Source organism: Coturnix japonica, chromosome 3 (genome assembly GCF_054131305.1).
Source record: "Coturnix japonica strain WE chromosome 3, WE-NBRP24, whole genome shotgun sequence".
In the NCBI taxonomy this organism is placed as follows: domain Eukaryota; kingdom Metazoa; phylum Chordata; class Aves; order Galliformes; family Phasianidae; genus Coturnix; species Coturnix japonica.
Window position 1 is genome coordinate 43,271,744 of NC_140665.1, and position 27,128 is coordinate 43,298,871.

The window sequence follows — 27,128 nt, forward strand, 5'->3', positions numbered from 1 at the left end:
GGCAATTTGAACTTTTAATTTATTCAACTTATCACTGAAGGATTTCATGGTGTCACTTGCGCAGCAGAGTTAAACCTTCCTTCTCTTATTGTGATATCCCAACCTCAAACCCTGTGTTTGTTTCTCTGATTGTTTATTCTTCTGAAAACCAAACTAGGCTGATTTCTGACTGTGTGTCTCTGGTTTGTCAGAGCTGGATATTTCAAGTTACAGAGTTGAAAGAGTGTGAAAGGGAGTCTGAGAAAAAGGGAGTATGTGCTGGCATGGATTGCCTGCTGTTATGTACGGTTCTGCCGATGCTGCTGGGAGCTGCAGAGGTTGCCTCTGGGCTGAGGGGAAGTCTGCTGTGAGCCAGCTGAAATCGAGGGAGAGTGTGTGAAGCATTTGCCTCCCTTTGGTAGCCAGAGGTGAGGCTACTTAGCCTGCAGGAGGTCAGTGTGTGCAAAAAGTGACTGTGACAGAATCAGTTCACAGCAAGTTGTAAGCTGCACACCTTCTGAGTTAATGTTTACAGATACTTCTCCATCCTTCCTGCTGTGTTATTTTGTTGTTTTTGTTTTGGTTTGGTTTTTTGTATTGTTTTGTTTTCTGTTCTGGTTTTTTAGTGAGTGCAGTTGCATATATATGTACTACTGATCTCCTTTCAAAGCATGACTGATGTTCCAGTTATGCACTGTGCACAGAGTGTTACAGACAACCAGTCTGACAGATAAGAGGTTTCTTCTCCATCCTAATCACCCTGTTCTTTTATAACATTAGACACAGCTGTTACTGGCAAGTATTCTCATGTCTCAACACAGAGTTCAGAAAGGGGTGTCTGAGCAAGCATAGTTCCATTGCAGGGCACCAACATACGTATGTAACTGCATGTAAGAGTTCCCTTGCCTGTGCTATTATGGCATGGATGCTGTTCCCAGCTACAGCAGTTACAGATTTTACAGGCCATAATGTCTATCACGTCCACAGCATGAGAAGAATTATGACAACGGGTTAACAGGAGTTCTACTGAAAGGAGCACTTGCCATCATGTTCTCCAGTTTGTAGAGTGCCTGTCCTCTCCTCTTGCATTCTAGTTTATTGCTGTCAGTCTGTTCCTGTGTTCAGGCTTTTCAGTGCTGCTTTCCAACAGAAATGAGGAACATGAAAGTACATTTTGCAGAAAAATATACAACATAAGAAAAGAGACAGTAGGTCAAATTTCTTCTGCCAGAGCCCCTTTAAGTTAGCAGCCATGGGTCAGAATACATTTTTATACAGAAGCGCAGCCAGAAAATCTGAGCACATGCAGCAGTGTCTCATGGTGTTCATAACCTTCACTGCATGACCTTTGTGTAGTGTGGCAAGCTATTGAAGACACAAAACCAGAATGTTTTTGTTGTTTTAATGGATTTAATATTTATGTTTTGAAAATACTATTCTTATATGTACTGTTTTTCTTAATTGGCATGGGATATATTAAAATATATATATATATATATATATATATTTTTTATCCTCTGGGAAGGGAAATGCAGGGTTGTGTATTTCAGTGGTTATAAAAATCCATGAAAAGTAGTTTTGTTTTTTTTTCTGCAATGTTATTCTTGTCCCTTTTCTCTTGTGAGATCTTGATACCTGTTTCAAATGCATAACCCTTGTCAAAATACTTAGAGGTTGCATTGTTACTTACAATATGAGATATGGTTTAGTGGTTTTCTGTAGGTATGGTAAAGGGAGGACGGTTCGACTACATGATATTGTAGGTCCTTTCCAACCTTGTGATTCTATGATTCCATGATCACAAGTTTGGTCTGCAGTTGCTGTTTCAGTCCTTGTATTCCCATATAATAGCATATTTCTCATTAAAAGGCAGGACTAGTTACTGTTCTTTCTGCCAAACCGCCTCAGTTCCAAAACAGGAATCACTGCGGTAATTTTCTATTTTTCTGTATTCATACTTTCATATAAATAGTAGCGTGTTTCTAATGTGATTTAATGATCTACTCTAACTGGAAGTACTTGGGAGTATTTTCCATAGTGGGAAAACCACACACATAAAGCATGATAAACAGGAAGCAGTTCTTTCAATAGTTTTGAATAGGGCTGTTAACTGTATGCAATAGAAAAGAAAGCCAGATGTGCCACTAGCTTTGTATGAATTAGAGAACTGTACCCTTCCTACACACGTGATGGATGGATGAAGTGGCTTATTTAGGCACTGTAATTTTGTTCTGTTGAGTGCTACTCAAGGATAGTATTTGCTTAATTATTTTGATTGTTTATGGAGTATGAGAGTGCCTGTAGTGTCTGTGTAGCCTAAGTCTGCATTTCCCGTATTTCCCCTTTTTACATATTTTATTCAGAGATTCATCTTTTTTTTTTTTTTTTTTTTTTTTTCCAAATAGCACTGATCGATCTGACCTGTAAGTTAACCAAGATTCATTTTGGAATAGCATAGATATCCATTTATAAATGAAAATGGTACTTATATAGAAAGCTTTTTGAAGTACAGGAAGATTGCCAACACAGAAAAATGTATTAGAAATGCGCAAGTGTGTTATGATAAATATAGCACTCAGAGGTGGGGTTAAAGGCTGAGATATAGCTGTGTGCATTCAGATTTATTTACTGCACGGAAATGAATCCCAAATGGCTATTTTTGCTTCACTGACTGCAATCCCACCAAGGCAGCCTTATAGACATCTGCTAAGGTTTTTTATTATTATTTGGTTAAGATTTTGAGATTGAGGTGAGAAAAATCCAACTGTCACCTAGAAATGACCTCGAGGGGGTTTCACAGATTTGTCCAAAATGTTTTTCACAGATTTATACAGGCTTAGATATATTCCTCACTTCAAAGCACTTCAGACCACGGCTACTCACATTTTCCAAAAAATAACAGACTGATGTATGTGGTATGCTGTTTGACCTTCACCCAGCCAAGCTTTTTTCAAAATCTGAAAGATAAAGACCGAGTGAGGGACAGATGCCTACCAGGTTGTTCTTAAATAGGCACCGTAAGATACATCAATTAATGCACTGCTATGCCTGCAAACGATTCCTGATGGTAAGTAGTCCCTCATGTTCATAGTCACCAGACTCACTCTCAGTACGTTAATAACATCTGTGAGATTTTGGGATATACTAGTGCAATTGATTTCCCAGAGGGATTCTTATCTAAACAAGATCAAGTCCTCATATCTTTATTTACCCAGAGCACTGTTGTAGTGTATCTGAGCATTATCTGTGCCTTGCTGCTTCTCACTTAAGAGGAAGGAGGAAATAGTGTACAGACCAGGCAGCTATTCCAACTGTGCTGTAGTTGTGCCACAGTTATGTAAAAGTAATAGCATGAAGCAGAAACATTTTGGTTCTCTTTTCTTCTTGATTTAAGTAAATTCGTGCTGATAAAATTCTAATGAAAAGGACTGAGCACTGAGGAGTGAGTGACTTATTATGGAGAATTTCTGTGATTCATTGTAATGGTGGATTTTCAATTTTTAAAAGTGGTTACTTTCCTAATTGGTGAACAAAAAGGGCCAATTTATCCCTTGCTGTGAGAAACATTTTTCTTATATATTATTCTCCTGAAGCCTCTAATTCAGCCCACCACATTATGTAAATGGAGCCTATGAAATACGTTTTAAAACATACATCAGACTTACATTACTAGACTGTTAACGTTAGATTGAGCAAGGGCTCTTGTTACACTGTATGGCAATTCTTTTGACTTTTACAATATTCCTTTCTAAAATAAATTGTGTTTGGTTCAAGTAAGGCTTCTGTTAATAAGTGTTGAGGCTATGAGTATTTACTAGCTTTGCTCAAGTATTATGAACATAATCTCTACATCTTAGTATTTACTGATCTCAAAAACAAAACTATATTCATTTTAAACTAGAAGTGCTTTCTCTTGGTACAAAATCTTCAAATGCTGTAGTGCAGTGACTGTTCTAATGCCAAACTAATTTGGGTAAATCTACATAGCATACAGATTTCTGAAAGCCTTGCGACACAGATACCAAAAGCTGCAAAATTAACAGTCTTAGTTGTGCAAGTGAAATTTAATGTTTCAGCATACAGGCAGCACTCTGTATAAAGCATTGTATATGCTTTCTATGCGTTGTTTGTAAATCTGTTAGTGTTAAAAGATAGAGTGTTTAAACACAGAATTTCTCCCTTAGGAGCTGAGCTCCCTGTGGAGAGTATTGTTTGATTTCAAACAATGGCAATTCATTAAGAAGCAAAATAGATATCACAAATTAATTATGTTAATTATGTTAGTAACTGATGGTAGTGGCTTATTTGCATAATGGAGTCCTATTAGTCTTGGTTTCCTACAAGTTTAGGTGAAAATATAAAAGCACCATGTTCTTTCCTGACCTGTTTTTTTTAATGATACTTAACTGTTTGTGAATTGCTCCTCACACAAAAACTGTCTTTTGTCCTCAAAAGAAAGGTCAGAGAGGAGCAACCTTAGATCCAGGAATCTTCACATTACTCATTTACAGCTACAGGTAATTTGGACTGGTTCTGAAAGAAAGCTTTGAGGTGTTTTTCTTAAGATTACATCTAGTGGTGAGCCGTGAGGACTTGTGCACAGTAAGGACAAGATAACTGCTCCTCTAGTTCTCTGTTTAATGATCTTAGGACCATTCAGGGCTAAAATTATACAGATCAGCTTCTCATTTTGCCTTACAGCTGTCTTTTTAAAATTGTTATTTGTTACATTCAGAACAGCAAGTGGGCAACTAATAAGGATTAGTAATGGGTAGGTTTTATTTAATTCCATTTTTAAGCTGCTTTATTCAACAAAATCCTTAGAACACAGAGATTATATTTTTAGACACCAACACACACTGCCATGAATTCTATACTATGTGCAACTCTAAAGCATATTTTCATGGATGATTAAATGTTTATATACAGTATCTAAAATTACTATTGATTACTCTTTGTTGTTGTATTCCCACATTGAGGGCTTGATGATTTCCTGTTTCAGTGGGTTTTCAAAGCATCATCTAGCAGGATTTACAGAAGTTATATTAGTATTGTTAACAAATGATTTTATCATAAGTTCTTCTGTATTTGATGTATTTTAGCGCGTGGCTCATGGAGTATAGTGAATATGTGAAAAAAACGTACTTGTTTCTGAGAGAACGTTAACGTTTAACCTATTTTTACTTTTATTTGCCTGTGGGCAAAAATGTATAGTATACTATTTAATCACTTATGTAAGAATCTCACTGTTCTTTTCATCTTAATACATCTCTTTTTCTGTTTTCTGATCATTGATGCTTGGAGTTGATAATATTTCTCAAGAAAGAGATAAGCAAGCCATGCTGTACAATACTTACAGAAAACATGACTTTATTAGAGGGGTCATAGTCATTACTTTGGGAATGACAGTTAAAGTGTGTCTATCAAAAGTTAACTGAGCTTAGCATATAGCAAACTGTTCTTGCAGTGGTGAAACATTTCATGTGCGTGTGATATTCACCATCTTACTCATCTTTTTCTCTTCCACCTTCTGAGGAAGTGGTTCTGAAATTTTTTTTTAGAGAGTTGGTGCCCATCCTTGCTGCAGCCCCTGCTGGGGTGTCCTAGGGTACACTCAAGTTCAGAAGTCTAGCTCTTTGTCCTCACTATTCCTATGTGTTCTTCCCCTGCAGCCCCATTAGCGTATCCTGTCAAGCTTGAGATATGAGTACTTAGGTATCTCCATGTAGGTGTCTGCATGTGTGGTAGGTGTTGGAGCTCCTATCACTGTCAGTGGATTTTTCATCCATACAGACCATGCAGCCAAGCAGTTGATTCAGCTCACCAGCTTGCTTCAGCATACAGCTCGTGTTCTGATGTACTCCAGGCTCCATTGAGTATGTTCACTATAGTGTGGGAATTTCTCACTTAGCCTGCAGATAGTTACTTCTATGTGGCACTGAAGTTTAAAAGTCTTGTTCCCTATTGAATCACATACCTCTCTCCAGAAGCTGAATGATTTTGCATATCCTCACTGCAGGAATTATCTCCTTGTAGAGTTCCAGTGGCTGGTTTGAGAGACTGAAGGGACATGGTGGTTATCACAAAGTTCTGTCTATCTTTCTTAGCTGGTCTCTTTTATTTCTCTTTTAACATTTCTATTTAATCTTACCTTCCAAAGTTTGTTGTTTTACCATATATGATCTTACCTCATATAAAAGTTTTCTGTTTCTAAGGCATTTTCCTTGATTCAGATTCCAGTTTTTGGTGAAGTTTCCAGATTCAATAAAAATTTATCTCCTGTGCCACGTATCTCCATCATTTTAGAAACTCCCTCTTTATAAAACTGTTGCAATGTGCCAGGCTACATTCTGGATTTGTGTCCTTGCTTGTCTTGTGTACCACTAATAAAAACTTATTACACAGTTAGAAGTTAATTATGAAGCTTTTTGTGGATTTTGATTCACAGTATTTATATTGTAGAGTACTTATCATTTTCATGGTTCTGTTTTTAACAGGAGTCCTGTGCTTGTGTTCCAGTGCGTGCATCGCCATGTCATTTGCCTAGATTGTTTCCATTTGTACTGTGTGACAATGTTAAATGATCGTCAGTTCATCTATGACCCAGATCTTGGCTACTCCCTCCCATGTGTAGGTAAGTTGTAGCGGATTTTCTCTTTGGGAAAAAAAAAAAAAAAAGGTTATTACTATTTCATTTTTAAAATTTCATCTTATTTTGAGTACACCTACAGAAATTATGTTGTTCAGGAGTTGTTTCATGTCATGCAAAAGAATACTGAAGTGTTTCTTGATGGGCACATGAACTGGAGAATTAAATAGATTCCTTTTTTTGGTCAGGATTTTATAATCATGAAGTGCTAATTGAGGTTCAACATTACTCTTCTAGTTAAAAATTAAAAAAAAAAATAAAAAATCCTTGACCTCCACATTTCCACTTTTGAATGAAATAAGTTGTTAACTTTCTTGGCCTGTCTTCAAGAGCTAATAAAAAAGGACTGCAGCAGGAATTTCAAATTGCCTTCCTGTTGATGAAGTTATTGCTACTAATTGTTGCTGCATTGAATGAAATGTAGATCGCCCTGACAAAGTGGTAGGTTATCTGTTTTACCTGCGTAGGAAACAAAATGTGTTTGGAGATTTGATTCCATTACACTGACTTCTGAACTAAGAAATTCTCAAAACTGTTGCTTTTAAGAAGTATATATATTTTTTCCTGTTGTTGTATCTGCATATGTGCATATTGATTTTAAATATGTGCTGTGTAGTGGTATAAGAATCATTTTCCCGTATATTAGAAGCTGCATCTAAGCTGGCTTTACCTGGTTGCTTGGATAGTTGACAAGAAAGATTCAAACTACTACAAAGATAAATGGTCAACATTTCTTAAGTGTAGCATTTACTCACAGAGAAGACTTGCCTTTAGGACACTGGAAGTGTAGTAATAAGAACCATTAACATTATTTGTTCTTAATTACTTAGGATGCAATCTTGTGGTGGGCATCAAATGATGTTTCACTAGAATTACATGCTGTTCACCTCATCTGTCTCACTGTATTTCTCTCCTCTTTCATAGGCACCTTGCTCTGCTACTGTAGTTACATGCAGAAATATTTTTAATGTTGTATAAAGAAGAACAGAAAGGGAACTTTTCTCCTAGCATTTTTTCCTTCACCATTACTGTAGTAACTGTGTAGTTAGTCTGTACTCTTAACCTCCTGTGCCTACTTCTCCAAAACTTAATCAACTTTCTACACAAATTTACTAGCTATGTCATTGTTGTAACTGAGTTGAATCCATCCATTTGGCAAGTCACACTTTTCCCCCCTTACATGTGTTGAAGTTGGGAACTATGGGAAATGAGCAGTAGAAACAAGGTAGGGATGAGATGAGGGGAAAATGCAAAAAGAGAGCTGAAAACCTCAAGGATGTCATTTCAGTCTTTGTGGGATGAAGAAGGCATGGAATTGGCCTATGAAAAAGAGACCCTAAGCAATGTACAGACAGTACTTCTGTTCAAGTGAGATAGGGCTCCGCTGACAATCTAGTCTCAGATTTTTTATGCTTTGTGTTAAAATAGCTGAACGTGGATATACTGAAGTACTGCTAATCTTCATGTTTCTGAACTTCTCAAGTGAAAAAGCTGTTTTCCAAATATTATATAATAAAGTAGTAGTGCTAGTTCTAGTAACAGCAGCTGTGATAGTATGAATAAGAGCAACAGAGGTGCCATACATTTTGTCTCTTTTCACCATCTGTAAAAATTTTTCTTTGAGAAACTGCCTGCTTATGTGTTTTGACCCTGTCCTGGGCCAGTCAAGTGTATATCTTAGATGTGCCTGAGTACAGTGCAGTACAAATACCGAGCCAGAGACAAATTATGATATTGAAAGAAAAGCAGTGTAGCTGGGTCACTACAGCATGTTGGACAACATTTTTGACATTGCTGATAGGCTGATGTTGGCTGTCAAGGCAAATACTAGTTCATGACCTACCCTAGTGTTTCTGCATAGTGCTTTTGGTGCTGTCCAGGTGTGCCTGCTTGCTCAAAGCCAGTCTGATGGTTTGTAGTAAGTACTGATGTTATATTCTGCTGTCATGCTTTGTGTTGCAGAGATTCTCAGTCATAATCTCTGAGCATTCACAGTTTCATATGTCACTTCATCTAAGCCAAAAATTGATTTCTAACTCTGTCAGTTCTCTTTGGTGTATTATTAGTTCTGTATCAATAAAAACATTCCTAAGTATTACCTTTTTGACTGCACAGCAGGCCGAAGAGTCTGACTGGTGGTGTTGTAACTCTACTGCTGTGTTTCTGCTGTCACCTTTAACCTGACTTTCTGGTATGCAAGAAACTTAGTTGTTTCTAGAAAAACTGATGACTAAGTTATCTTCTGTCATTTGAGAAAGACATAAGGCTGAGCTGTATCACACCTGTGAAGAACAAAGGCTGCATTGCCAATCCTCTTGCTATTACTGTTCTGCTATAAAGAAGTTTAGCCTCCTTCATATCTCTGCATTCAGCAGCTTTCATCAGCAGTGAATTCAATTAAGAAACATTCAGTATGGTGTCATGTGATTTTCTTTTCTACTTATCGTAGCACTCCTACTGAATAGTAGAAGATTTTTGCAATCTAGAGTTCACAGTCTTCATTTTTGCAACTGCAATTTGCAGTTTATATTTACATGTGAGGAAGATAAAGCAGTGTTTGACACAGCTTGTTCTAATTACCTCAGTGAAGCCTAAAATTATTTCCTCTTGACAGGAATGAATACCATGGGGCATGCCAAGAAATGACTTTTTTTCTAACAGTGGCAGTGTTGATTTAATACGTGTTACTTCTAACAGCGCTTGACTCAAAGCAAAAAATATTTGATCTGAGATTTATTGAAAGGTTAGATGTTGATTTGAGCCTATGTGTAAAAGGAATGCAAAACAAAGTCATAGTTACTGTAGAAAAGTTTGTGTTGCAGTAGGTGACTGGGTTGCATAGACAGATCAAAACCTCTGTCTATATCATTCGTGTATTTTATACATTACAAGCAAGTGATGGAGTGGTATTTATGGTGTCTTGATCAGAAAATACCGGTGTTCTAAATTTATGCTAACTTAAAATTATTTCAGTTTTCATACAATAATTGATTTATTTTAAATGTAGCCCATTTCTTTGAGGCTTGTAGAACTGTAGAGGAGGATTTGGTTTTGTAATAAAGTCTAAACCTTTTGCATGTCCAATTAGTTGTGTTTATTCTAGTATTTTTGAAATAGATAACATAATGAGCAAAGCCTGCAGTTTCCATTAACATTTGACTCATTGTTCAGATTTTTATCAAGGGAATGTATTAACAGAGTGAGATTTTTGTATCTTCTATTGGATCAATCTAGAGTCAAAAATGCCATGCACACAACAGAATAAAAATAAACAGCAGCAGCTACAGTGGGGGGTCACTGTGACAGACAAGATCAGTGTTACTACGTATGTATGGTAACTTGAACTGGTAAGGATCTAGGGATTTCAGATAAATACTTCTTCTCAAGTAGGTTTAATGTCTCACTTCCTGGTGCATATATGCCAGAAGGTGCATTTTGTCATCGTGTTCATTTATTTTGTCTGATTTCATCCTTCCTTTTCTTTGTTTTCTGTTATGCAGCTTAATTAAGTAGAAGGTAGTGTGTGTTCAGAGGAAGGCAATCTCATCTTATGAGCTATGATTTATCAACTTGATAATGCCATAGTTGTATGTCATGCCTATACAAAACGTGTCATTGCTAAGATTTTGGGAAGAACAGAATTAATTCCTTAGTGTTTAGCTGCTAATCTAGTGCCAGGCAGTGTTCCTCCAGCTGAGAACAGCCAGCATGGAGGGCTGCAGCTCTGAGCGCAGTAACTCTGGTGCATTGATAGGATTAGCAGCTCAGAAAATTGTAGCAGCAACCCCATGGCTCAAGCCCACTGTATCGGCTCAGAGAAAGGACTTATGGCTGTATTTCACTGGTCATTAAAATAAAAAAAGTAAACGTTACAGATAATACTCTCTCTGCCCTTGTTAAATGGCAGCAGAAATCTATCCCATCTCTCTGTGTGGTGTCTTGTATTAATGAGGCTTCATGCATAGAAATTTCCATGAGTGGTGACCTCCAAGTATCTTTGAAATAATTAATAAGGTGCTTAGAGGGACAGATTTGCATATGCATGAAAGATCATTTGTAGTTATTTAGTTACTGTGCAGGGCAAAGAGTCTCATAGCATTACCTCAAAGCAGGAATTGTATACAAGCATACAATGTGTTACCATATTTAAACATATTGTTCTTATGATTACCATTTCAATTTTAACATAGCATTACGGCGTTATGGGTTTTGGTCCTCATGGATCTTTGGCATAAGAAATTTGGTGAGGTCAAGGAAAGACAATGTTTTATACTGCTGTAGGCACTTTGCTTTATTTCGTATGAGTAATCATATGCATGATGTATTTTAAATGAATCTGGATAAAAGATTTAGACCTCCAGATGACTGTATAACACTGTTGTATCTGGAAGAAATCTTGTTTTACCACATATATATAAATATATAAATGAAATTGCCATCTGCTAATAAAAAGGACTTTAAAGTATAAAAAACTGCTTAAAGAGCTATATTACACTGAAATAAAGTTGCTAGCAAATGTGTAAGGAGATGTGTTTTGGGATTAAATTTTTTATCTCCACTGGATTGTGTTTGTGTAGTAATAAGGCGATTTTATTCCTGTGAAGGATGCCAAAGCAGTGGTGTATCTCTAGATCGCACTTTAAAAGCATACCACCCAAAATGAACAGGGAAGAATAAACGGGTAGCCTAAACAAAGTTTGCAAGTAAAAGGGAACAGGATAACTTGTTTTGATTTGATCACTCCAATAGTGTTCGAGTCTTTTTAATTAATAACAAAATCTCTAACGTGTTTAGGAAGTTTTACGTATGCATGGGCCTTAAAATGAAGGTCAGTGGTCTCTGGAAAGAGGCTTCTCAAGGTTGTGCTGAGGAAGCAGACAATGGGTCCTGAAAGAGCGCGGCAGTTAGTACAAGAAGTAAGATGTATCTAGTATGGAAGCCTCAATATTTGAATTGTTTCTTAAATCTTTATTCTCCAGTAACCCTGCTTGAAAGTATTCAAAGCAATGTAGGAAATGGCACCTTATTATTAGAGGAATAAAATACAAGGGGTTGAAAGCAGACACATTTGCAGCTGTTGGAAATTCTTCAAACTGCTCCTTAAATTTAATATTTAGTGGATGTTAAATCCATGACAGCTATAAGGTTTTTGTAATTTCTTGTTTATATGAAGTATCTGAACGTACAGAAGCAGGTGTAGGAGACCAGAGGAATCACAGAATCACAGAATTACCCGGGTTGGAAGGGACCTCAATGTTTTTTTGTTCTTTTTTTATTTCACATCTTGGGAGAGAATTTCTTTCACTCCTAGAAATTAATTAACTAGCAATTAGAGTTTTCAGAGTATTTGTGTGACAGCTCTAATTGTGTTTTTCTTTTCCCAGTGTTGTCCATGACAAGGAAAATGTATATATGCAAGTGTGTGCTCTGTTTGTTTCCTAAGGGGTTACCCAAGCACAGACTTTAGCAGGACATTTGTCAATAACTGATGTAGCTTTTTTTTTGTGCTTTCTGTCATTAATTTCCATGGATCTGACTGAGCCCCGCTTTCTAGTCTAAGGAGGGTATGCATGGTCATTTGTCCTCTTTGCATCCTCCTAAGGGGAAAACTGCTTATTCCTTGTGTAGGGGGAACACAAGGACTGCCATGGTGAAGGGCATCATCATAGAGGAGCTTTCCACATAAGTGGTATTATATGGAAGTGATGTGCTGTTGCTTTCATTTAATGTAAGACAAATTCCTGAAATGACTGCATTGCACTTTTACGGAGAGGTTTCCCTTCTTCTGTTCATATAACTTTGGTTGTGTTGTTGTTTGTGTTATGTTAGTTGGAACATACTGTGTTGACTTAAATGTTAGTCATATTTCTTAGTAAGAGGCGACGTCTGTCCCTTTGGGCTCACCACCTATGTGGCAAAAGGAGAATGAAGCAAGGGTGATGCAGCAGTAGAAGGTATACAAGAGATCATTTACTGAGTTTGGATTGGAACAGTGAGTCTTGTTACAGTTCTTTTCCTAGGAATGTATTACTTTGCTTTCACTTTTAGTATGTTTTAAAAGTAAATTTGTCTGATTTCCTTTCTTTTAAGTCTCTCCAAACTCTTTAAAATTCTAGACTGAGAAATTATTTTTTCTCTAACATAATGTATGCATAGAAAAAATGGTATAGATCTGTGCAGCACCCTGGTGGAGAGAGCCTTGCAAAGAAAAGGTCAACTGCCTTCATGTATTATTGTATTATTTCTTAAAATTGCCAATGTTTATAAGATGTTACAGGTGGATTGCTTTCTACTCAGGGCAAGCAGGTAGAGCTAACCTGGCCATATTCCATGCAGAATTAGCTGGAAAAGGGAACAAAGAAGCTGTGGATAAACTAGATTTTTACTCTCAAGAAGCAATTGAATTTGCAGTGGCTCCCTGAAGTTCTTTTAACAATCATTTGCATTAGCATCTTGCTGTGAGCATAAAAAAAAAACATGAACCAATAGTGTATCAAAAACTTTTTGGTGGTTCTTTACTAGCAGAAGCATGAGAGTTGAGCTCAAAAGGCCTGTTAGAAAGTCACAGCAGCTCCTTCATTTTTATTGCCAGCATTGACTGAAGTTCAAGCAGCAAAATTTGAGGTTTTTCCCCTTAAGTATTTGCTGTGTTTCCATAGCCGCAGATTGCCAGCTCCATATCAAAACAGTCTAAAAATTTTTAGAACAAGTGACGCTTGATATGAAATTCTTCTCTGGGAATAATTGTAATGAAATCATACCACATGATTCTTTAAAAATGTGAGTTACTGTAATTAAATTCCGAGTGAGGTATCTTACTGTAGGTTTTTTTCCCCCCTTATCTCTTTTGTGTTTTTTGTTGTGATTTATTTAATTTTTAAATTACATGGAGATGACAGTGCATATATGTTTGCTCTGGTTGGTATGACTTAAGACTTAAGGTAATTTTAAAAAAAGTCTAGCTTAGAAATTAATTGACTCTAACAGCAACTGAGAATGATCTTTCAAAGCAGACTTTTTGTACTCTAGAAAACTATGTCCATTGTTGAAGTAAAACAGACAGCATTGAAACAGTGGCAGAACACGTGTCTGAAGGAGGGGGGGGTGATTACATATCCAGCTCAAGTCTTATTTCTTTTTTGTCTAAGCTGGAATCCATTAGTGCTATGACATTGGAAATGATATTTCTTCTGACTGGATATGCTCCTGCTTGTAGTGGTTTATCAGATAATAATCACTTGATGTGGGTGTGTGGTTGGCAAGTCACTTTTAAGCTTTCATCAAACTGAAAAAAAATATCATCTATCAAGAAGGTAGTAGTTTGTTGTTAGTCATCAACTTGACAGCCCGCTCCTTGAATTGGTTTTTAATTCAAACTGTTTTCTAATTCATCTTATGTAAGTGCTGATTGGGATTTTAGGGAGTAAATGATTTTGACTGCATATTCTTGAAATCTATTTTCTGGAGGATATATATATAATATATATATAATTAGGAAAGCAGGTCAGCTTTTGAACAAAAACTTCCTTTGTGGCTGGATGAAATTCAAGACCTAAATGGCCTCGCACAGAGCTAACATTCTAGTCCTTGGGCATTAACACTACTGAGGAATATACTCTATGAAAAATGTGGGTAGTGCAAAAAGAAAGAAGGAATGATGCGCAGGGAACAGCAAAAAGTGGAGTCATTAAGGGATGGAACTGAAAGATATTAAAATGTGTTGGTGACCAGTCAAGGAATGAAAGAGTAGAGTTCTAAAAAGGGAGGGTGAGTAAAATGGTGGAGTAATACCTTCATCTTTTCTCACATTTTGGTTTTTTAGTGGTTTTCATGTGGACTGTTCTACAGAATGGAGACATACGGTTTTTCCTCTAAAAAATGTCCATCAGACTGTAGAAGCTGCTAATATTTATAGCTGGGATATGCTCAAGCAGTTCAGCTAACACTTTCAGAATAGCAGGGGGAGATCCTTGACCCATCATGCCTGAATAATTGCACATTTCCTGAGAGACTGGTTCCTATGTGAGCAGAGGGTTTCAGTGTTGCGCCATCTCTGAAGTGGACTCTGAAAGCAGCTGCCTTTGTAGGAAATCATTGATGTCTTCTACATAATATACTCCATAAATAAGCTGCTGGGATCAACTGTAGCACATTCAGCATGTGTTTAGTCTCTGAAGCCTGTTGATTAATATTCCCCAAGTCACTTTGGTCTCCCACATGGCAGCATGTAGAGCTGCTGCCACATCCCAGAACCAGCTAAGGACATTCCCCTTCAACAAGGAGTTGGCTTTAATTAAATTTCTGTGTCTGGAAAGTGAAAATCTAATTTTCTTTTTGACATTTTCTATATTACTACTTAGACAAAATTATGAAAATAATTAATCCTTGTGAAGCAGACATCAGCATTGTAAGGGGTACAAAAAATATTGCATATAAATAATACCACTAATCACCAATCTGTTATAATTTATTGATGTAAGTCCTTATTAAGACTCTTAATCAGATTTGTTCTTGATAAAGCAGATGTGCCAAATGACTGCACAGTGTAGGTGCAAGTGAGGGTTATAAAAAGTAACATGGTTCAAACTACCTTTCAATATCTTTTATCTCTCCAGAGATATATTATAAGAAAAGAAAGAAATAGGGGGAAAGAGAATAAGGTTTGTCATTTAGAGAGGAGATTTTCATTCTATATTGTGTTCAAATACAGTCCACTGCAAAGGTGGCAGAAACTGCTAACAGTTAAATGGTCTGTATGCAGTAACTTAGTGTTCTCAATCTGGTCCTTCGAGAATCTTTGTTCGTGTTCCAAAAGCCATTATTTCAGCTGTTGTCAAATGGAAGCCTTGTTTCCTTTCCTAAGAAAGTGGAAAAGGATAGAGTCAAGCCTCCTCCTCATTGCTGAAGTACTTTGTGTAAATGGGAAATCAGGATGGAACCACATCGTGTTACTTGCACTGATGAAATGCCACTGAGATGCAATCTGTAGTGCTTTTATCAGGTCCCTTCTTCATACTAACTTAAAAATAAAAAGTTAATGAAATCTGAGCACCTGCGCTGTGTCATTCTCCAAGCTCATATAACAAGTTGGGTATTGACTTTGAGTGTACAGTAGTTTCACATAGAAACTTGTGCCACAGGACAATTTTTAAGAAGTGGTCCTTGGATATTGTGGTTGTAGTCTATCTGCTAGACAGTTGTTATGGTTGAGTTTTTAGCTGGGTGGTTTGGAACTGTCATTATACAGAGCAGGTAAACAAAGCAGTGGTACTGAGCACAGGTAGTTGAGAGAAGACCACAGAAACAGTGATCCAGATAAGTTTGGGTTGCAGATTCACAGGCTGTTACAAAAAGATACTAAACTATCAAGCTGTTACTTATTCATATTTGCCAACTGTACGATAAGAGAGTCATTTATTTGAAAATAAGAATATTTAAGACAAAAATGTATTTGAACAGATAAGGAGTTTTAATAAGGTCTTTTATTATAAGGAATTATCCTGCGGCTTAGATTATCAGGTATCAAAGGAAAAAAAGCTAAGTTTGGTCTAGTTTAAGAACATTTATATTTCACATTCCAATTTTAAAAACAAAGTAGCCTCGCTATTTAAATGAAAGTAACTAGACAATAGCAAAAACATTCTAATGCTGCTGGATTTACTGCAGTGTATGTTTTGCCCTCTTAGTAAGTAAGGACACCAGCATTGCCATCTGCAGAGCTTAGGTGGTGGATAGCATGGCTAGGGAGAATAAATGACGCCTAAAAAGGAACTTTTGTAGTATTTAATTCAATCCAATTCATAGAAAAGGTAAGTTATTAAAGGCAGAATATATATAGTTTGTTAAGTATTTTAGTGGAATTTATATATTATTTATCTATTGTTTGAATGGCTTGAAAATGAAGGCAAAAGATGTTGTCATCATTTTGCTGTTGCTGAAATGGTCGAAGAGATGAAACTTGCCAGACCCTTACTAGTTGCTTCCTTCACTAGCAGTTTTAGTTCAAACAGTGTTCAAACATTACCTGTCAATTGCTTTTCACACACTGTTTATTTCAAATGCTCGTGGATGAATTTCAACAGTAAATCATGAGCTCTAGTACAGAGACATTCTTAAGATTTTATAATACATGAACTATTTTATGTGTTACGTGTTATCAACATGTCTAAACTGAAACTGCAAGATACAGTCCATTTATTTGTAGTATTAGTCAGAACGTAATGGGAACAATGATTCAATTCAATGAATTGAAGCTGAGAACATCTAGTGGTATCCTGGTTCTGGTGGACTATCAAAATTGCCTGTCTGCCTGTTTCCTTCTCTGTCTCTCTTTGACCTAGGTATCTTTTTCTAAACTTCAGAAAAAAATGGGGCTCCTGCTATAAAAGCAGTGATCTGGCAAAGTGTGTACATGTTGTGATTTGGAGCACGTCTCAGCTGCTCCACCTTCAGCTTTGTGGCTCACATGGCATGAAACACTCAACAGTGCTTCAGGTCTACTTTTCATGTTACGATTCTTATTGAAATATCTAAAGTACCCATAGCAGGATTTTATTCTACTACCATAAAGTTAGAATTCTGAAGAAATTATCAGACTCATTGAGAGTATTTGTTGTGACTGTGTGTTCATCTTATGTGTGACAAATACAATCCATTAGCTAAAGGTGTTAAAAAACTGAACTTAGAAATACATTAAACATCTTTCTGGGAAAACGGTATGCACAGCAGATGTTCACTGCTTAGTTATTCCAGTTTCCTCCCTTCCTCTCCTGATTTCTTTCTTAATTATTTTCTTTAGTTCTTTTTCTCCTCTTTTTTTTTTTTTTTTTTTTTTAATTTAATTCAAGAATAAGCCAATCATGGCTCTACATTACTTCTGTTAATAATTTCTTTTGTTTTTCCTTTTTTCCTTCTCTTTTAGAAAATCAAAATCTTTTTTTGTTCCTGCACTGCCAGTATGCTTTTTGTCTGTCTTTGTTGCCTTATTTGCTGATCACCAAATGCTGTTGTCTTAATCTGATTCTATTCCATCTCTTCCATCTCTTTTTCTCTTGCTCTTCATTTTTTCTTTTCTTTTTTTTTTTTTCTTTCTCACCTTGTCATATCTCTCTGTATCCTCCTGCCCTAATTGAAATTCCACTCACTCTTGATTTCTTCTGTAAGGACCACAAAGCAATGCAGACCCTGTGCAGATAAAAAAGCGTGGGAAATTGACTGTGGAGGTGGAGTAATGTAAAGAGGTCACTTTTTAGGATCAGTTTTATTGTCTGGGATGAGAAGGGCGATTGGGTGAGACAGTTAGGTCTTTTAACTGACCTTTTTTCCCTGTCCCTCTGTGAACACACTCATAGAACAGTGAGTTGTAAGCAGGAATATTTCTAGTCACTTGTTGCATGTCTGGACTGTATGCTTTGGACTGTACATCCAATGACCAGAGAGACCATTGCAGTAGTCACAGATTAAACTCAGTCCTCTGCGATGCTTCAGCCCAACAGAGGTTAAATCCCATGTCAAAAGCAATGTTTCGTTTTTGGCTTCCTTTGTTATGTTCACCTGATAGGAAAGCAGTTAGTAGATATTGTGGATATTTTATGCTCTTTTCTTCCATATCCATGCATGAATATAAATACACGTAAGCACAACCTTCAGCAGGATTTCTGGCCAGCTAAAATACAAACTGAAGTACCAGAAAGTTGAAAAGTTCTTTTGATTCTTTATACTCTATTTATAATATGAAAAAGTGCAGTGCCAGGCACAAACGAAGCTCGGCTTGTCAGATAGGCAGCCTGGCACAGTCAGATTTTGTTTTTCATGATCCATTGCCCCAGGTAATATTCTCTGTTTATATCACTGCTGGAAGAAGGCTGAAATTATGGAGGCGTTTTTAGTAATAACTGCTAGCAGGGAGACAGTATTTACCAGAGAGTCTATGATGAGACTCTCAGGTAAATAATAAGCATTTTAGAAAAACTACCTAATTATGTATTTAATCGCTTGGAGCCGTTCCAGCCACTTGGGAAAATAACGCGTGTTTTGTAAATCTGCCTAATTATTTATTTTTGAAGGTAGTCATTCTAGCCTCTGGGGTAAGTAGAGTGAATTTCTCATGACTTTCCATACAGAACTGTTTGGCTTGAGAATGTCAGAGGTTAAAAAAATAAGTAAATAGAGAGAATGGTAAAATATTAGCAAATGCAGGGTTTTGCCTACTTTGGTCTCAGGTGCTCCTGTATTTCTCTTAAGGATTCAGTCTTGATTTTGCTTTAAAATAGTTATCTTTCTTCTCCATGCAGTGAAAATCAGGAGGTTGAAGCAGTCATATTTGTAGATAGCACACCCTCTGAATGGGGAGTTTGGAGACCATTAATAAATCAGACTAGCTCTATTCAGTAGTTATTAAAAACTACATCACAGTTAAGGTTAGTGACTGCCTAGTGTCCTTGCAATGGACGTGACAGTTTTCTCTTTCAATCTTATGAATAATTAATCACATAATTTCAGCATAATTAGTTACTAGCAAGAGAACTGAATGTCTGATATATATCTGTCAGAATTAAAATTAGTAATTTTTTGACAGTGTATCTGTCAGTCCATAGGGAGTTATTTTTTCTACTAGCGTATGTTCCTACCTCCATCAGCTTGTGATCTTTTTTTCTCTCTGTCCTTTCATTTACTCTGGAGTTTATGGAGTAGTTTCCATTGACTATCATGAAAGTTAATCTGAATTTGCTTGGTATTATTCTGTATTCAAGTGCTACTCATGTTCCTCAAGAAACAGGGTTTTTAGAAAGCTAAATTTAATTTTCATGAGAAAATACCTCAGTTCAAGAACTTTTACAAATAGTATGTTTTCCCTTTTTAAAGAGAAGTAGAATTATTTTCATAATAAATCTAGTAAAAAAAAAAGAATAATCAATTTCTCAAGATTGTATATTTATCCACAAGGTAAATTAAGATTATTTCTAATCATACTGTTAGCACTTTAACTATTTTCTCTATAGAAACAGATGTAGAAAAAATCTCAATAGCTGTATCTGGAGAAGTATCCACAACTACCTTACCACCTCCTGACTTACATAATTACATCATGTGTTTAATCCAGTTGCTTATTACTCAAGTGCTTGTATTTTTGTTTGGACTTGCATAATTGCCTGATAAGGAGATTTCTACCTCATTGCTAGATAGCATCAGCATCATCAAGCCGGACTAATTCACTAAACTCCTTTGTTATTTCTAAACAAACCAATTTTCTCTGCATTTTTATAGCATAATTGGAAGTACATTCTATCCTGAAAAGCATGTTGTTTCTGGTATTCAATCCCTCATAAACTGTACGGCTATCCAGATGTACAGCAAGCATAATAGTGTATTACATGTACTGGATGAAGCTCATGACAGCATTTTCCCACCTTGTTCCGTTCCTTTTAATTCTGTGTCCCAGTTTAGCAGTGTTCTGTAGTAGACTTGCTGTTTAAATGCTGGACATATAAAAAACAAACAAAACAACAACAACAAAAAAAAAACAGCTTCCATTTAATCTATATTATTCTAATCTTGCTTAATAAACAGCAGACACTAAGCGCATATGTAGATCTGAAAGATTATATGGTACCAGATAGATTTCATGCTCTGGAACTATATGATGAAGCTGCACAAGACAGTGTGATTTAGTTCAAATAGCAAATTCCAAGCTTAGAATAAATCTCAGATGATTTAACCTCTGCTTTCATTTTATCCATACCGAAGCCTAGATGGAAAGTAAAATCTGTTGAGGGAACAGAATTTTTCTCATATGAACAGACTGTGTGCTGATTTTGTTCTCTAGATGCCTTACAAGTTGCATCAATGTGGGTATTCTACAGATTAGGACCATGAAATTCAGGACAACCACTGCTCATATTGTACCAGTAGAATCTCCTACCATGGTCCTCCTATGGCTGCAGCGTGTCTCTTAAAGTCACTTTCTCTGCATCTCTCAGACTTGCCAAAAGCTGTTGATAATCAGTTTGTGCATACAGGAAAGTGATACTATATGCTACATAAGAAGTCTAGCGCTCATAGTTACATTATTCTAGAAACCAAGACTGATGTGTGACAAAGTTGTTTTCTCAAAGATGATTACTACTTCAATTAAAACTATCATATAATTAATATTATCTCATAGGTTAAATATTTGAAGGCAACTGACAGTCTCAACTTGTTTTTACAGGAAATCCTTATATTACTTTGTGTCTCTATGTTCTAAAGCAATATTTATGATTCTACAATTAATAGAGTTACATATATTTAAAATATGGGATTTAGCTATGTTACTCCCAGTGAAAATAATGGGAGCTGCAAATGGATGGATCTTGGGACTTGAGATTTTAAGCTAAATAATTCAAAGTTTAAAAACTTTCTCCCGCCGGCGTCAGAAGGCAGGCTAGGTAGGTATTTGAATTTTGGGATTGAAAAGCAACAGGAGTGGGGAAGAGTGGTTTTAATCTTAACACTAGAATTCATTATAATGAACTCAGCTCAGGAATACAGTACTCCAAACTTTGAAAACTTGGGCTTTTTTGGACCCATGTGTATAAGAGGAGCTTCTTGATTACCTAAATAGATAGCAGAAAAGCAAAGACTTTTTCTTTAATAAATTAAATGTCTCATCTTTGGTGCTCTTGGAAAATGTGGATTTATGCCAGCAGTAAAGAAAAAAAATGAGATAAAATCTGATTCTTGGAATTCAAAAGGACGGAAGAGTCTTATGAATGACAATTGATTATTTTGAGAATGCTGTTAGCATAAAATGTTCTTTAGACCATGTGTTGTGATATATCCAAGAAATCTGAAAATATGGTCTGCTGTCTTTTCTAGTTTCTCACAGTTCTCATGGTATGAGATTCTTTTTCAGTTCACTCTTTGCTCTATTTTGAGAGGCAGTTTTACATCTGAAATTAAAGCATAGTACATACAGTGTGACATATACAGTATGTTATTGTTTGCAGCCAGAAAGTGTATGTTAATGTACTGGAAAAAATCTGAAAGAGATAATACTGCAATCTTGGCTTGCTTCAGCCACCCACTTACAAACTGCTGATCTGACAGCCTGTAGACAGAGACTTAAATCCTAAAATTTTGGGCCAATCCAAGCAGTGTGTAATGATTTACACCTGCAAAGAATAGTCTTGATTCAACTTGTTCTGCTGGCATGTGTATTCACAAAATGAACTGCATGTACTGAGATTACTTAAGACTGATGTTTCTGATCTGTGCCTATCGTGATGCGTATGTGTTACATATGTGTATAAATATCTACATTTCCCTTTTACTTTATGTCATTTAACTTAATCACAGCAAAATTTTATTTTGGAAAACTAATGCAATTCAAGTGCACAAGTATGTGTTAAAACAGTATTTAATTTTATGAGGAAAATGTAACTGTCATTTGAATTTTGCTCCAGCAATTTTTTAGATACAAATCAATACAACCTTCCTGAGTTTTTCAGTCTGTTGGTAATGTCTTTCCACAGTAGTTTTAATCCAATCACCCAACTATATATCTATATATAATAATGGAGTTATTATAGCTGAAATCAGAAAATGAATACAATGAAAGTAAATGTTTTTAAGACTGATCTATTCTTTATCCTTGTTTAAACATGTACTCTTGAAAGACAATTCTCTCAAGCAGATTTTTTGCATTCTTAAATTGTGATGAGGCTTTTCCCATACTTAGAAGTACCTCTCTTTTCCTTTCAAGTTGTGAGAGAAAAGTAGCTTTGCAATGCAAAACTATTACTTCGCATATTGACTGTGGAAGAGTTTTAATCTTGTCCTTGTAGATATAAGATCTTCCAAGCTTCTTGAGATAATCATCCTTAGCTATCTTGCTCTTCTTACAGTCTTAGCTCATTTTGTTGAAGCCGAAGTTGAAAATTTGACTAATGGAACATTTGTACTGTTTCCATTTATCCATATGGAAATTCCAAACATACGCTCATGTAGAATTAAAGTTATCTATAATACACATTGTTAACCTATATATAAAAAGCCAGATTTAGATTCAGGCTGTATGGTAACTTTTGTGTGTGACTTCTCCCAAACACCACCCTTTGGAGGTTCATTTCTGTTCCTGCTCAGTTAGCCTGAATTCTTGAAATTCAAGGCATATCAAATTGTGTGGTGCCACATGGATTAGATGAGATATTCAGGTGTTCACTTGTAACCTATATGGTTACTTGCAGCTACAATGACTTTGTCCGGTTCTCCTGCCCTTGACCAACCAGGATTTAACCAGAGTTCCTTTAGAATTCTAAACCTCTGGGCTGTATCAAATTGCACTCTTTAGTACAGATGGCAGGAGAAACCTTTTTGTTTGCTCATATTTTGGTCTTTTCAGAACATGCAGAAGCACTGCTAAAATTAAATTTGTTGTAGAGCTGTGCTGGGCAGTGTTCAGTGCTGCGCTCTGCAGACTAGAGATATCTTGCAAATCTAACGAATAAAAATGGAAATATACTCTTAGGCAAGAGTCCTTGATTCCATTGGCACATAGTTTTAGCTCACAGCAGACTTTTAGATCATAACAGTTTTTATATGCTGGAAATCTGCTTTGCATAATTTGAGAGGTTTTAGAAAAAATTATATTATTCCTCTCCCTCAGGGCCCTCTATAGTTGGAATCTTAGTACTAAGGGAGCTTGCCTTTACAAGCAGATGGATGTGAAAAATAATCCTAATAAAATCTGTAAAACTCTTTTTAACATTTTTATAGAAATATATTTGTAATATATAGAGAGAATACAGGATGAGTGATGGGGTTTTATGGCTTAATATTCTTCAATTTAGGGTGACTTTCATAGATTCCTCATAGTTCTGCTGCTGTTCATTTTATCCATTACAATCTCCTGTTATGCATTTTATGTAAACATAAAAATTTGTATGTGACTACTAATATGCATATACAAACAAATGTAACATGTCTTTATACTCACACAGACATAAAGGTGTGTAGATAAGTATAACTTGTGGGTTAGAAATTAAATACCAGAAAGTGCCATACTACTGTGGATACTTCATTTATTACAGTCAGCTCTTCCTTTCTGATGTTCCTGTGTGACTTCAAATGAAGTGGTTTGAATATGATTCTTTATGTTACATTAGAAGAAATGAACCACTAGCTAGTAAGACACTAAAAAAATTTAACATCAGAACATAAAGCATGCATACTCTGCAAGTGGGCTGGGTTACTGCAGGAATTTCTGCCTCTGTATTTCACGATTTCTTTAAATCGCATTTTTGTATCTTTTACATTGGAAAATTCTGTTCTGGAAAAAAACATATTTTTCATTACAATATAATGTAATGTAAAACTCATGTATAGGTAGGAAGAGGAATAAATGTAACATTAGAGATTAAGAAAAAAGGATTCCTAAAGGAAACATGTACTGGGTACTACTGTCAACAGAAGGTCCTATAGCAGAAGTTAAGAAGTGTCTGGGCAGAAGGAAAAAGGCATGAAGTTGGTGGTGTTTTCTTTTTCCATATCCTTCTCCCATAACTGTGTGGAAGTGATGATTTCCCTACCCTTGGGAAAGCTGCCATGTAGGTGATACTCACTGTCCCTCCACTTTTGAACTCCACCTCAAAGTTAAAGCTACAGTTTTCTCAGGACTCACTATTCCCTTCTCCAAAGCTCCTTTGCAGCTGCCCATTCAGTTATCTTGCTTAGGCTTAAGTGTTCATTCACTTATTCTTCTAGCTTATTTCACCATTCATTTTGCTTCTTTATTTTTATCATATTTCTTCTTAATGGCACCTTTCCATGTTAACTCCATGTCTCATCATTTCTTTTCATGCTTATTGTTGTTTAAGAGCTATCTGGTTTACTTAAAGCAAGGATTTGTTTGCTAGTGTAGCTCAAATAGGAGTTTATTGGTCCTTACTGTAGTAAGCTTGAATCATTATGAGAAGTGAAGAGGGTAGTCAGGGGGAAAAAAAAAAAAAAAAAAGAAAAAGAAAACTAAAAAAAAAAAGATGCATTGTAGAAGACTAAAAAAGAATTTAAAATCAGGAATTCAGCAGATACAATAAGAAAAAAGCACAAGGAGATGGCTCAAGCTATGCATAACACTGCAAGACTTAAAAGATGTTCTGGATGTCTCAGTGAACATAGTTGAAGAAGAGAAGCAGAACTGCAATGCCATTAGGTACTGTGAGAATTAGATTTGAGATAAATACAAGCAGAAGGAAAAGCTGGTAGAAAATTATTTTGTCATCTAATTTTGCTGGCTAGTGAGAATCTATATGGCTATTAAGTAGTGATGGTTAGCATCCTGGAAACCCTGCTGAAGGACACAAAGAGATAACAGTTATTAGAAGTGAAATGGGACACAATAGATCTATTAGAACCCTATTTCTAATAGTCTTCTGGTGCTCTCTGAAGCGGTCAGCACAGCATCTGTCTGTTTCTTCACTGTAAATGGCTGAGTATTCTCTGCAAATAGTGCAATCAGCTACATTACTGATAATGTTCATAAAATCCTTGGTGTCTCGGAAAGGACTTTTGTTACCTCAAATGTCTATTCTAGGAGAGAAAATACTGTATGTTTGTGACGGATTCTGCTGTATGAGGCAGTACAGTCTGACAAAACGGGATGTGAACTGTTAATATGACTGTGAAGCTGGATTTCAAATGCAGAAAAACTTTTAGGAATCTGAATGTCTGAGTTATTCATAGATATTCTACTTCATATTTTTATGGAGAGAAAGAATTCTAATGACAAATGGAAACATCAGTGAAGTATGTGATTCTCATAGAATTATCTGCTGGGAATTCACTTGATTTTAATAAAAAGTGGTTTCTGAGAATTTTGGTTTTGTGTGCCCATAGATGCAGAACATTATTCAAATGTATTTCAGGTTTCTTATGAAATGACTTCAAAACTTGCATTTGGGGGATGTGAAATCAGACCTTCAGACTGCTCTGACATAAACTGGAAGTAGAACTATTTTTGTTTGCCACTTTTATTTTCCCTGAGAAATTGTATTGTGTATGGTCCCTGTACTGAATCTATACGGAATCTATACTGGAAGTATGAAGGTGCTGGCAACCTACAGACAAAACTCCTAAGCAGGAAACAGCTCGGTGTTCCAGAAGCAGTGATATTGCTGGTCACTGGAAAAGATGCACCTTGATCAAAAGTTACTACAGCTCATAAGAGGAAATCTGCCTGCAGGACAATAAATAAATAAATAAGGTTAATAAAGCCAGTCAGCCTCAAAGGAGTCTGTGCTGGTACATCTTGCTCTGACTAGTACATCTTAGTGTCATGTCTGTACATTCATTGTGAAATCCTTTGGTCTTGCTTCTTGGCATCGTTTCAGTGCGCACTGAGATCTTGCCTCTTCGGCTTGCTCTCCCTGTTGCAGTGTTTCCTTGCAGGCTTATTGGAGTACTTGGTGGCAAATACGGTTTCAATTCTTTCATTTTAACATCTCATTTCTTCCCTGTTATCTCTTTCATACTTCAGTGTAGTTTTGTGTTTTATCTTTTCACCCTTAGTCTGTTGAGATCTCCTGGTGTTCTCTGTGTAACAGTCTTACCACAGTTTAATTCCCTCCCATGTAATTCTCTTTATTTGTATTCTGTTTCTTTCATTGCCCCCCAGACCCATCCTCCTTTCGTCCATCTGCAACTCATTCTTATGGGGCTATTTCCCTTCCATTCGTGATTGAACTTCACCAATTTTCTTTTCCAGAGACTCAGTTTTCTTTTCTCATTAGATTAGGTATCTTATTTGCTTTCTATCCCCTCTTAAAAAATCCGTTAACCAGTTTTATCTTTCATTCTATTCCTTGGCCTTGTTATGCCTCTTTCCTGCTTTTACCACCTCTCCAGTTATACACACTGAATAGAGAAGCAGTTGGGACTCAGCCTTGTGGTTGCGAATGTCCTTTGAATTAGTCAGAACCTCCAGAGTGAATGAGACACAGCTCAGTTTGGTCAGGTTGTCTCAGTAGTTGCTGGTCACAACAACCCTGTGCAAATCTACAGGCTCAGGACAAGATATCTGGAAAGCTGAATGGGGGGAAAGGATCTGGGGGTTTTGGTATGATGTGTGTTTATGTTCTAATTTAGTAGAAGGGGGAAATCCAGAACTCTTGGTCAAGGGAAGGACTAAATTTCTCGTCAAAAAAGCCAGAGTGCCAAGGCTTACAAGCTGGTGGGAGCATAGCATTTACTTATCTCCTCAGGTGAAGTCCTCCAGGTGACTGAGAGGCAATCCAGGCAATGTCGCACCCATTTTTAAGAAGGGAAGAGAAAAGGATGACCTGGGGAAATACCAACCTGTATTCTTCACCTCTTCACCTCTGTGCCAGGGAGGTGAGCATGAGCCAGCAGTGTGAACAAGTGGCCTCTTTCAGAAATAGTGCTTCTAGAAGGAGCAGAAAAGTGGTCATCTTCCTAAACTCAGCCCTGGTGAGGACACACCTCTAGTACTGTGTTCAGTTTTGGG

At 36.4% G+C, this 27,128-nt stretch overlaps 1 protein-coding gene across 3 annotated transcripts in view; it reads left to right on the top strand.

The window, feature by feature from the left end:
* PRKN (parkin RBR E3 ubiquitin protein ligase) overlaps positions 1 to 27,128 on the top strand; it is a 597,077-nt gene that overhangs the window by 339,885 nt on the left and 230,064 nt on the right. For all 3 annotated transcript variants that reach the window (XM_032443533.2, XM_085541382.1, XM_085541383.1), the window contains one exon: positions 6,477 to 6,613. In XM_032443533.2, the coding sequence (XP_032299424.2) occupies positions 6,477 to 6,613 (137 nt within the window). The remainder of the gene's footprint in view (positions 1 to 6,476; positions 6,614 to 27,128) is intronic.